This window comes from Haliaeetus leucocephalus, unplaced genomic scaffold, assembly GCF_000737465.1.
Source record: "Haliaeetus leucocephalus isolate CR32 unplaced genomic scaffold, Haliaeetus_leucocephalus-4.0 Scaffold906, whole genome shotgun sequence".
NCBI classification, from domain to species: Eukaryota; Metazoa; Chordata; class Aves; order Accipitriformes; family Accipitridae; genus Haliaeetus; species Haliaeetus leucocephalus.
In genome coordinates, this window is record NW_010973342.1 from 2,733,206 (window position 1) to 2,746,284 (window position 13,079).

Here is a 13,079-nt window from a genome sequence, read left to right on the forward strand (position 1 = left end):
GAATTCCTATATGCGTACAACAGACTACTGTAATAGTCACACTTGAAAAGGGACTTTCTCTATTAATTATGAAGAAAGTGTACGTGTTCAGATATAGATGTTTATACTGGAAATGCCCAATATTCTTATAGGAAATCCTATAGTTCCTCTATATTTTGAATTGTTGTCCTGGTTTTGGCTGGGATAGAGTTAATTTTCCTTCTAGTAGCTGGTACAGTGTTATGTTTTGGATTCAGTATGAGAAGAGTGTCGATAACACACTGATGTTTTCAGTTGTTGCTAAGTAGTGTTTAGACTAAGTCAAGGATTTTTCAGCTTCTCATGCCCAGCCAGCAAGAAGGCTGGAGGGACACAAGAAGTTGGGAGGGGACACAGCCAGGGCAGCTGACCCAAACTGGCCAACGGGGTATTCCATACCATGTGGCATCATGCCCAGTATATAAACTGGGGGGAGTTGGCCTGGGGGGGATCGCTACTCGTGAACTAACTGGGCATCAGTCGGCGAGTGGTGAGCAATTGCATTGTGCATCACTTGTTTTGTATATTCCAATTCTTTTTTTATTATTATTATTGTCATTTTATTATTGTTACCATCATTATTATTTTCTTCCTTTCTGTTCTATTAAACTGTTCTTATCTTAACCCACGACTTTTATCTTTTTTCCTGATTTTTGTCCCCCATCCCACTGGGTGGGGGAAAGTGAGTCAGCGGCTGTGTGGTGCTTAGTTGCTGGCTGGGGTTAAACCACGACAATTGTATAGCTAGCTTGGCCTTCCAGGCATTTTTTGAAAGCCCCCAGAGCCACAGTCCAGGGTTCCCATATCATGTTCTACAGACATCAGATTTACTTAGTACTGCAGACCTGAGCAGACACAATTCCTAATTACAGTGTGTTTACGGAAACATTAACCCCAGAAGCTAAACATAAATAAACATACTATTCCACTGAGCAGGTAGATGTGCTTAGCAGTCAAAAAGCTAAACAGTGCGGACATAAATTTAATGTGCTTCTTGACTGAATGTGAACTTGAAAACAGGATAGTACATATGCAAAGACACAGCCACAGTGAGCTTCCCAGAGTTCTAAAGGCTTCCAGGTATTTTTAAAGTCTATGTTAATATGACTCTTTAATTCAGAGAGTAGATGGATAAGTAAAAAGCCAAAACCAAAAACCCCTTCAGCCTTCCCTCCTGCACACAAATTGAACAGACCTATACAGCCATGGCACTATACATAATTGCATCTTTGTAGGCTTAATAACACTTGTCACCGTGTGCCTCCTCTAATTATACATAAGCACACAGCGCTCCAACTCCTTTATTTCTGAGACAAAGTTTAACAGGTAACGGACTTTCACTTATCAGACATTTTCTTCTCTTGCAGTTCAAAATTCACAAATCAATGCAAAAAAAAAAATACATTCAGAAGAGTACAAACAGGTGCCAGCAATTGAAGATCAAAAGCTAAAGCAGTGAATGCCTACCTGGAATATGGAAATGCCTAGGAGCCTGCTGATAGACAGAAGGTGAAGATTTGCTGTCTGAGTACATGGATAAGCTTGGAGTGCTCCGACCACTTTCACTGCCTCCAAGGGGAAGAGCAAAGAAAGCAGATAAAAGAAAAAATGGAAAGCAAAGTAGAGTATTTCAAGCATAAAAGCTTGTTCAGAATGACTTGTTAATCCAACAGTTTAAATATATGGTTCTTGTAAAACCCATTATTTTTCAGCACAGTGTATTGGCTTAGTCTTCAAACAGCTCATCAATAATGAATATCTGATAGATAATATCAGATTAAACTGCCCCACTTTGAAACAAAAGCTTCTGTTTTAACAACACTTTAATCAAGAAAATGCAAGGATAAGAACATCCACAATCTTGTAATGTGTTTTGCATAGCCTTAACTGAATAATCTAACAATCGAGTTTTTTAAAAGTTTAATGCTATGGCTGATGGCCTGCCCCTGAAACCAGTAATGAAATCGTTCAGCAGTGTTTCAATTATCTCAAAGCAGGACTAGACCAAAAAACAGATGTTATGGTTAAGTCAAATATTCCTGCATATATCAGTGACAAAACCAGATGTGGAAATTTGGTTCTTAATTGCAAACTTTTCCCACAGGTAACATGCCACAGCATTTTTTATTTATGCAAACAAGGTTGGATTATCAAGTCATGGATCTATAATGCCATAGTCACTTCACCAAATTTCAAGATATACACAGGATTGATCGGTATTCATTTTTCCACTTGTTTTGTCAAATGATCATTAGGTGCCATTCATTTCCTCCTAGCTTATTTCCCCGAAGCACACTCTATGGCATTATAGTGCTGCTTGGCAAACAAAAAAGTAAAGCTCTACTTTTTTGGGACTTGTAAAATCCTATTAATTTACAGCACTGTTAAGCAACTGGAAGCCAAACATGACATTTATCCTGACATAAAATGGTTGTTAATTCGCTGTTATTGTTTTAGTGTGGATGGAGCACGTATTTAATGGCTAGTAACAATGAAATTACAGCAAGTTTTTTGGGGGTAAGGAAAGTGCAGGAGCTCAGAGCGCTAGATCTGTAACAGAGTTCAGCCTTCAGGTAGGGGAAGTTTTATAACCATAAAACTACTGGATTACCGTAGCTGTCTAGGCCTTGCCCACGCAGGTGGTCTCTGCCCCTGTTGACCAGCAGTGGATGCACGGTCATCGGTCTGTCACCAAAGTCAGCCTTGACAATGCACCCCTGAAGTCAACGGGGTAGCGCCACTGAGTTCAACAGGAGCAGAAACAGGCCAGACGAAGTCAGCAGAGCGCGCTGTGTATCTCAGGACAATACACTAACTAATCCGTTCTAAATTTTGTGTCTGTTATTTTCACAGTTGGTGAAACATTAAAACTCAAGAACTATTCAGCTGTTACCACTGTGCACTCAATAACAGTGATTTCTCGTTGAAAAAATGTAATCTGAGCAGTTGAGAAATTGAAATCACAACCACATGTGCTAATAGCCTATGGTCCTTCCAAAAAGTAAGGGAAGAATTATGGAATTACTAAAATTCTGGTGCATCACCACCAGCTTGCCCTCAAGTTGTCCTCAAACAAGGAACCAGATGGTTATTCAGTTTCTTGATTCCCACTTTGCTCTTGGAAGGAAAGAAGCGGTGACAGGTTTTCACTGCACATTTATTAATTCCCTCTTTCTTTGCTGCTTGCTGCCCAGATGCTTGGCCATCCCTACTAAATGGAAGAATCCTCAATGTCACTCCCAGTTTGAATGCAAAGAGTAGTGGTAGATACTTATTTAAGTAAGGTCCCTTACAAGTCCAAAAAACCTTAAAAATCTTGTAATGTCATTCATTCAAATGTGATGTTAATATTGGAATTTTTTAATTTAAAATGAAAAGGAAAGTTTTCAAGTGATTTTCACAATGTATTAACTCCTCATTTACTTAAAAATTATTAAAAACATACATTCATATATGACCTGCATGAATAATCATTTCACTGAGCAGTGACCCCAGCGTGCTGATATTGTACACACATGAGAGTCGTTCTTCAGGGATAGGGTGGAGTGTCAGTCGAATCAGGAGGAAGCATTGATTAAGAGGAATAACATGTAAGAAAACAGGATGCAAGCACAAGTACCAGGGGACAGCAAATCTGCAAACTACTCGATGCAAGGATCATCTGTGTGGATCAGTTTGCAAAGCCATCACCACTAACTTGCTTAAAAGGGAAGAATTAAGGATGAAATGAGGGAAAAGGTTCTTCTTGCAGCTCATTTGTACAAGCTGATGCACATTCAAACTTTAATTCCGCCACTGATTTGGACAAACACAAGAGTAGGCATATTTCACATTTTGCATACAAAAATAAATATTTAATAATAAAGCAACCTGAAGACTCAAGCAAAAAGTTCACGTGTAGGAACTACAGACAGTCATTTAATCTAGCCTATAATTAAAATCTCTAAAATGAGACTTTGCCAGGAATTTGTCTCTTTCAAGTTTTGCCTGGTATACACTGAAGAGGAACTTCAAATAAGGTCTCAAGAGAAAATACAACTACCAGAGAGAACGATTTCTCAAACTTTTGGTCTTGTCTTCTGCCATAGGCAGCTGCAAGCTGTGGTCTGCTCTACTGGTCAGTGCAGAGCAAAAAACCAGAATCATGAACTCTTCCCTGGATTTTGTTTAACTTGGAAAGAATCTGGAAAGGTTTACTTTGAACTTGAGTGTCAACCACAAAAACTTCCTTGTGTCTTTTGGCTGCTGACAGGGTAGGCTGCTCTTTTAACCTTGTTTGTGTGAAGCCAACTGACCAGAGCTCAGACCATGCGCCCTTTCCAAGGTATTGGCAGGAAAAGTAAAATACTGTTTATACCTCCTTCCTAGTCAACTTTTATCTTATCTGGGAGGATGGGAAATTTGATAACAAGTTACAGTAAGAGCTGTCTAAGTTTGGGAGTGAACAACAAAGAGATGCCACTGGCCGCATGAGAGAGATGTCAGAGCCTACTCCCGAAACTGGATCCTTTAATATCTCTGCACATGGTGCATTAAGCGAGGCAAAGTTTTTTGAAGTTTGATGACTAATTCTTTTCAACCTTTCAAAGCCAAATAAATGGGCTTTGGAAGCTGTGCTCCTGCACTAAAAAGGCAAGATACTTTCCACCACGTTTTCAGTAAGCATTTTTGAGCAGGACTCAGCACGGCCGGTATGCTCACTGACCCCATCACCTCAAGAGGGAGAGTTACACCAAGCGTAGGTACTTGGAATATCACACCCTATGATTCGCAAGGACATGAACTGTGAAGCTGTCTTGAAGTGAGGCTGTCACAGAATTTATTCTGAAGACAAAAAATCCTTAAAAGTGCACAACCAAATCATTTGTCTGCATGATAAAGAACAGCTCATCCTCTTGCACTTCATGGGAGCTAGACTACAATACACTGAAGAAAGGACAGGAACTCAGTAATTATATTTTTGCTGGAAAAATGATGAACCATGTCATTCTCAGGAAGAATATGATGCTAACTCAGTGAAGTCAAAAGGAAGATTCTGTTTTAATTTCCCTAGGGTAGTAACATTTCTGTCTCCCGGAAGCTTAAAGAAATATTTTTTATGACGATTGTGGAGTGCTCATTTTACAAAGATTAATTCTAGTATTATTAAGCGGTGTATTGTTTTTGGATTTAATAAAAATTTTTTAAATTAGTTTGATTTCACCTTGCTAAAACTGAAGTGGCAACATTAACCTCGGTCTGGATACAAAGCAGCTGTTGGTACAGTCCTACTCTTCCCACACTAACCACTTTGAAGACAAAAAAATAGCACATTGACACCCTCAAAAGGCTTCTCCAGATAAGGAAAAAAATACAGCCTGCAACTCAGAGAAAAGAATTCAGAGACCTTGAAGAGGATCACACAAATCTGACTCCTTTTGGACTGAGACGTTAACTCAGTGTAAAACAGTGGATAATCTATACAACCTCTGCAGGGCTCAAGATTACCTATATAGGAAAATTACAAACAGACTCGCCTGCCTCACAGGAGCACTGTGAGGCACTGTAAGCTACTGCTTGCAAAATATTTTAGCTCCTTGATAAAAAGTGCTGCAGAATTGCAAAGTATTATAATTTTGATCACACTACTAATAATTGTTTGGGCATAAGGAGCTGCCACTTGAAGATTTCTTCCTCCAAACAGCAGCACTAAGTAATTGCTGCTGCTCTGAGCAACAGCAGGTACCACTGAACACAAACTCATTTTAACAGGAGTGCTGCCAAGCAACTGCAGGCGGGCTTTCAAATAAGAGCTTTCCATACAGTGAAATCGTGCACTGCAGCACACGGAAGAGGTTTTCCTTACTCAGTACATCAGGCTGGATAATATCATCCAAGTTGAGAGGACAGATCAAAAAACTGTTCAAGCAGTGCCTCAGAGAATACCAGGGTGTGTGCCAGCGTTCCAAGAAACGTGGCGGGCTTGTGGTTGCGGGAAGGGGCTTTGCAGGCAGACTTTAAAATGGCAAAACCCAGTTTAATCTCATCAGCTTTTTCCTCCAAAGTTTTCTCTTGGGGATCTTATTTGGAAGACTCAAGCCTGATTCTGTTCCTGTTTATACCAGTGAAATTCAGCTGTCTTTGGGCAGAATTGTTTCTGGAAGGGCCCAATGAAGATGCATTAGTTATTTTTCCAAAGGCAATGAGTGCCTGCTATTCACTTGAGTTTGCAAGTCTGGTTCCTGCAGAGGGTCGGTCACTTCCTTTTCTGTAATGGTTACGATGGCAAGAACAGTTTTGTTTCATTAAACCAAACAGTACATGTGAGTCAAGGAACAGGCATTGAAAATGTTTGCCATTCATGTCTCCTCCCTGTTCATATTGTTACTAGGGAGGACAGACTCAGGGGAAGACAGATGTGGTAGCTGAATGTCTTCTTTTTCTGACATTTAACTAACTAGCTAATAAAAAATAGCCTTTGCCTCAAAGGTTCTTGGCATTTCTCGGTACTGTCTCACATCCGCAACATGGAGGTCATTAAACTTTAATATCCACTGCAAAAAAAAATAATGGCAAGGAGAATATATTCAGTTACTCTGTTTTATAATACATGGCACAGATTATTTGCTAATCAGTGCAGCTATATTGATTTAACCAGCTTATCTGGCATAAGTTTTGGTAATGATACAAATAACAGGAAGAATATCTAAATGTAGGTTAGAAGGTTAGATAACTGATCATCCCATGTTGGATCCAATGTATATTTATTTAGCGTCACCAAAATAGGGTAAAAGTAAACACCGTAATTTAGAATAAACAGACTTTTAAATTATTCCCTCCCTCATTTTCATTATAAAAGCTAATTCCTTCCCTCCGCCCCTTTGAAAGACACTTAACACTCACTGAAAAAAAGCAAAAATAAAACAACCCATACCCACTCAGTTCTTAAAACTTACACAGTACATCAATAAAGCACTTGCACAAAATTAAGACAAATTTTATCCAAGTGGAAGCCATGCTTGCACAGACATAAAAGTGAAACACATCTGAATAAGTCTACAGTATCACAGCACGGTTTTGCATTCCTGGACCTTACCTTTGAAGAAAGGGATGTAATGATGTCTGAATGTAGATGTAGGGCTTGGGTGTTGGGGCAGGGAGATGCAGCTACTGGTACCAAGACTGTGAGTACCAGCTGGGGGCAACAGAGAGTAAGTGAAAATAAACTATTTAGTTCACTTACTGAAAGCCACAAATTACAACGCCATCCTTTTTTTCAGGAACATTTTCCTCCTGATGCTTAGAAAACATATAGTTTATATTTAAGACTTCACCCTTCTCTGGTTATTGCTAAAAACATCACGGTGGCCATACTATGCAGTTGGCCAAGGGACACAGGCTTTCCGCAGACAGGAAGAGTATCATATAAAATGCTGATAATGTAACGCATCAGAAAATATTCCAAAAAAGGCACCACAAAAAGCAGAGCTGCACTCAGGGGAATATCTGCATATTCAAAAGCTGCAGGAGGGGATGATATATGCTCATAATGGATCTAATGAAATGAAATGGGGAGAGTCTTGTCTCTGCTGAGAACTGTGCTATAAGCGGGTCCAGTTCTCACTGCCGTTGGTGCACACTGGTAGGATTTAGTTCACAACACACCAGGGCACTCAAGTGCATGGCTAATTTAAGCATTTGAAGAAACATCCTGAAGTTATTTGAGCTCTGAAAGTTAGACATGTGATTAAGTACTTTGAAAAACGTTCTCAAATGTCATCTTTGTTTGCTTTATTGTAATAATGTCCTGATAACATATTTCAGAGGACTAATGGCAATTATTAGAAGTGGCAATTATGATGACTATATTCTAAATTTTCAATGAAGCTGTAAAACATCAGAATTAATTTGGAATTTCTTTTGTCTTTCCTCCTTGCTTTAACAGTGTGCAGCTAAGCTTAAGCATGACACAGCTGCCAGACCTTCAGCAGAGACTAATCTTTCATCTCTTTAATAGATCTTTGATACTTAATCTCATTTCCACTCGTCAAAGAGTTTATGTAGTACAAATATTCAATTCCTGTAAAAACTCTTTCTGTTACCCATGAAATTTTCATTTCCACTGGAAAGATTAAGAACTCCCAATTTTCCAAACTAGTTAATAATTATAATGTGTCCCCAATTAAATTAAAAGACCCCAAGAAAATAATATAAATGCTCTGTGTTCCCCACCCAAATGATGAACTGGAGAAAAATCAGAATGAATTTTGAGTAATTTAGTTGACTATTTCCAAGTATAAAGCTCTGTACAGTGCCCAAATATGAATGGACTTTTATAAGGGACTTCCACACAAAGATCAAAAGGAGGCGATCCCCTCTCTGTGTGACAGAAGCACCAACACAGCTGTTACTACAGCCCAAAGCTGCAATAAACATTGCTGTAAGCTTCTCAACTAAAGCAACATGGCCTTCAAAATCCAGCCATTACAACACTAGTCACTCCTCCAGCTCTCGCACTGTGGAGAAGAGACATGGACCATAACCCTGCCGTACAAGAAGGGATACGAAGTCACTCGGATCACCCTCTTGGCATTGTGCGCGTTCGCTGCTACCATGCTGCACCTTGAAAGAGCTGTGGATTGAATGTGTAGCTTCAGGCAGGATGGGACCAGGATTAAGTCCTTTAAACTGTTGTCTCTTCTGTTTACAGATACATAAAATCAATCTTTCTAGATGCCTGTTTTTGTTTTCTTAGATGCTCATTCCTGAAGCGCTTGTTTCCTTTCTTCCCACGGGACTCTGTCCACAGTAAATAAATCACTGCAATGAACTGCTACTCCACCTTAAAACCCTGTCCACTGGAGTCTACCCTACTTACAACATAACACAAAGTAGTGGAAAAATCTAGAGAACAAATAAGGCTGCTTTTCAATTACCTGGTCTGCTGTAATGCTGAGGAGAATGGGAGGTTGGAGTGTAGCGACCATAGCCCAGCGAGCCAGCAGAGCTAGGACTTGACGTCCTGTACTGCTTGAAAGATCTGTCATCTTGGTCACCCTGAGAGGAAGAGAGGAAATATACATCATTAGGGAAGAGAAATAATTTCCGAAACAGGAAGAATGTGCCATTCTGCACATCTGTGCTACGTAGATGGAAGTCGATGCTGCCGTAACGCTCCATGCAACCCCAATGAAATGAGGTGGCTTTCAGCTGTAAGCACCTCCACCGCAGTGTGACCAAAAGAGCTCTGCCAAGTATCAGAGAACGGTCATGTTCCCAGGAAAGTAAGCACATACATGAATTTAAAGTGACAATATAATTTGAAAAGAACATAACACTGTAGAAGTGTTGTTTCAGGACAATATCTTTCACTGAACATACACAGGTGGTGGAAGATGAGATGAGGTTAGCGTGATAGTACCACAGTCACTTTGTACCCATATGAATGGATGCATAATGGTTACAGGCAACACAAAAATCAGCATTTGTTGGCTTCATTACATCACAGAAACAACTGTGTGTGCTGTATAAATTGCCCGGCATACCATATTACAACACTGTCATTACTAGCTAAGTAACAGATATAAACGCTCATATATAGCATTAGCATTAATACTGCAGCATTGCGCAAAGCAATTCATACAACCCACTTCCCACTAAACCCTTGGCTTCAACCCCTTAAAACCACATACACCCATTCCAAACCCCTCACTCGCTATAGCTAGTTAAATTACGATTTGCATGTAGTGTCTTCTTAACAGTAAAAGCATTACTGAGTGAATTCAATGTGGAAATGACTTTTTGTAAACTAGCTATAAAAGTAAATTCAAATTTCTTGTTTAAGACAAGCAAGAATTGGCTTGAGTTAACTTCAAATTACAACAGATCAATGTAATCTGCAGATGCTCCCTTATGGAAAGTCATACTCCAAAAAATGCTCCTCTCTCCTATTCCAGTAGGAGTGAGTGAAGATAGACTATACCATAGCAGGTGCCAGTCACTTGTCATGAATACTGGGACATCTTTAGGCATCTGTGTGACTCCCACTGGATCATTCATCATTTAAACACACAGGAGATCCCACTTAGCCCCATCACCATCTCCCAGATTCCTATCAGGATCCATCCATCTTCAAACTAATGTAGTCTCCTATTCAGCTTCTCTGGGATTATCCTTGACTCCACAGAGATTTACAACGTTCTCCCATAATCAGTTTTTCTCCTATGGTTCAGGTGTGCTCCAACCCTTCCACCTCACCCCAGACTCACTAACTGCATTTTCAAAAATGGAAAATCAGTTTTGTATAGTGGTAAGTAGCATTACTGCTTTAATATCCATTTCCGAAGAAATTATACAAAAAAGGAAGAAAAACTGATGCCTTCCCAGGCATGCAGCGTTCTGTAGGCATTCTGCCACCAACCCCTCTATGCCCAGTTTGAGATGTTTCCCTCCTGAAGTAGCTACATTATTTCATACCCACTCTAACCCTTGAGAAGAGTTACAAGCAATATAGCAATGTCTCTAGAAAGTCTTGTGATGATATTTAAATATCATGAGTGTTAGCTAATGGTCTACGATGTGTCCAATTGTATGATAAAGTGGAATTTTTCTCTAATAAAAATCCCTGCAAAAAAAAAAATGGTGACAAGTTTGCAGATGATAATGCCTGAGCACCTGATCATAGACTCTTTAGAGAAAGACAGCAAGCATGGCAAAGCTGGATAACATGGGAGTATTCCTGTAACACAAATCACAGCAGCACCAACCTCCATACCACTGTCACTTTCGGAATGTAATAGTATTGACGGGTTGATAACTAGTAGCTAATCTAAAGGAAATTATTATAATCTTCCAAAACACCAAGATTTCATATTGATTGTTTCAAACCTTACCTTTTGCGTACTTTGTGTCTCTGTAAGGAACAGTCAATCAAGTTCATGAAATCCGGTATTAAATAAAGTATGTTTTTATTTTTAAACTATCAGTTAAATTACATCTCTATTGGTTAACTTCTCTGTTTAACCAGTGCTTATAGTGACAGTTTCTGATTTACAATCCTTAATGGAAATTCATAATTCTCCACTATTACCAAATTTTGCAATACATAAAATTGGGATAATGGAGAAATTAGCCAGGCCTGTGATATGTAATTGAGTTACTATCTGGGAAACTATGTGAAATGCTATCACTGCTTCCAAAGTGATGTTTCTTGAAACAATGACTGGCTTTGATCATTAATGCACATCAAAATACACAGACCTAGAAGTTCAGGTATGTGCAAATGATTTAACAGTACGTATGCACAAATGGTAGAAGTAGTTTAACTATTTGTGGAATAAAAAAATAAAAAGAAAAAAAGAAGAGACAGTTATGCCAAGCATTAATTCAAGTCAACTCACGCTGGCACCTTTAAATGTAAACATAAAACATATTTCCCAATGTAATTTATTTAGTAGATCTCGAAGAAGTGACCACCATACAACCTTTATTTTGGAAAGCAGAAACATGGATGACAGTGGAGGTAGATGCATACAGATGACAATCCAGAAGCAGAGCACATATTCAACACAAGTAACACTGCGAAAAACATAAATTATAAAACCCCATGCACTGTAGAGGCAGGAGGCAAACCCCACATTTCAGACACTGCTGGTTATCAATATGACCAGGTTTATGCATCACAAAATGGGTCAGAACAGGAGAACAAAGGCATTGGGGATTACCTCAGTAGGTGCTGGAGAGAGCAACTGAGGTGACTGCAAACAGCAACACACAACAAATTAGTGATACAGATTCATGCATTATGTTACTTGTGAGAAGAACTACTCTTAAAATATCAATATCCATGTATAACACGATACAGTTAGGAAAAACACCTGTCAATTAAGTTAGGGCAATTTTTCTTTTTATTTGTTTTTAAATAAGGAATAAGATATGAATAATGTCACATGAAGCTTTTGTTGATTTCTCTGCTACAAAGTCCTGGGGTCTGGTGAGGCCAGTCCTGTACCACAGAGATGCTGCTAGTAGGCAAACTCCCATTTAAAGCAACTGCCTGAAACTACACACAAGCCCTAGTTAAATCTGCATTGAAGCACCTCCAAAATCTGGACTAGAACTCTGTTGTTGAGAGCTGGCTGGTTTAAGGGAAAGCAAAATATCTGTACTATTTAATTTTTAATTAAACATCATGTAATTCAACCATTTGCTGTTCACTCACTTTCCTTTCAAAATTAAACGCTATGTTTGGTTAGTTGAGCAAATCTACTGAAAGTATTGCGGATGCAGGTAGTAGCCAGGATGCTGAAATTTGGCAGGCAGGATTTTTTTTTTCCCCTGGCAATATCAAGGATATAAGTATGTGGAGCACCATGAAAATGTGCCTGTTGGATTGCGAGCACAGCCCAAAATCACCTCGGAGCAGGTGCGATGACTGAGTCCTCAGAGGAGCTGGGCGGAAGGTTGTTTAGACTATGCACCTCTGCCAAGTCTAGATGTAAACAGGCAGTTGAGGAGGGCCACAAACATTTTCAGCACCCACGAGTTTTGACACAGAAGGGAAGTGTTTATACTCCATAGGTTAAGGGCTAGGCAGCAGCTTTCAGTTTTGTGAAATCAGAAACCTAAATACCATTTAAACCCTCTACTAGATACAATCTCAATTCTTTTAGAATGCATTATAATGGAGCTACTGTGGCTCAACGTTGTACAGGGAGGGTTTGAAAGAGTTTGCAAAACCTAACATATGTGCTGCACTTTCCCTAAGAGTAGTACTGAGACTTTAGTGGTACTGATTAAGTGTAAAAGGTGTAAGTGATAGTAGAACTAGGGCTATTATTTATAGCATTTAATTCTACCCATTCACTTACACCTACAGAGAACAAAAAGCAGACTTCATTCTAGACCACGTATATCTTGCTAACATACCTAGTATATCTAAGAGGTTTGCTTTGTAAGAACTTACCTAAAATTATAAAAGAAATCAGAAATTCAAATGAAAGATAGATATGGTTAGGAATGAAAAGCTAACTTGCATGACAGGAGTTATATACAAATATGCTTCACAAACCCCAGAATTAGTA

At 39.2% G+C, this 13,079-nt stretch overlaps 1 protein-coding gene across 1 annotated transcript in view; it reads right to left on the reverse strand.

Annotated features, from left to right (window-relative positions):
- Positions 1-13,079, reverse strand: part of ABLIM2 (actin binding LIM protein family, member 2) — a 112,100-nt gene that overhangs the window by 30,493 nt on the left and 68,528 nt on the right. Inside the window, exons 11-13 of the mRNA XM_010583500.1 lie at positions 8,934-9,054; positions 7,094-7,192; positions 1,486-1,587 (exon numbers count right to left, since the gene is read on the reverse strand). Of these exons, the coding sequence (XP_010581802.1) occupies positions 1,486-1,587; positions 7,094-7,192; positions 8,934-9,054 (322 nt within the window). The remainder of the gene's footprint in view (positions 1-1,485; positions 1,588-7,093; positions 7,193-8,933; positions 9,055-13,079) is intronic.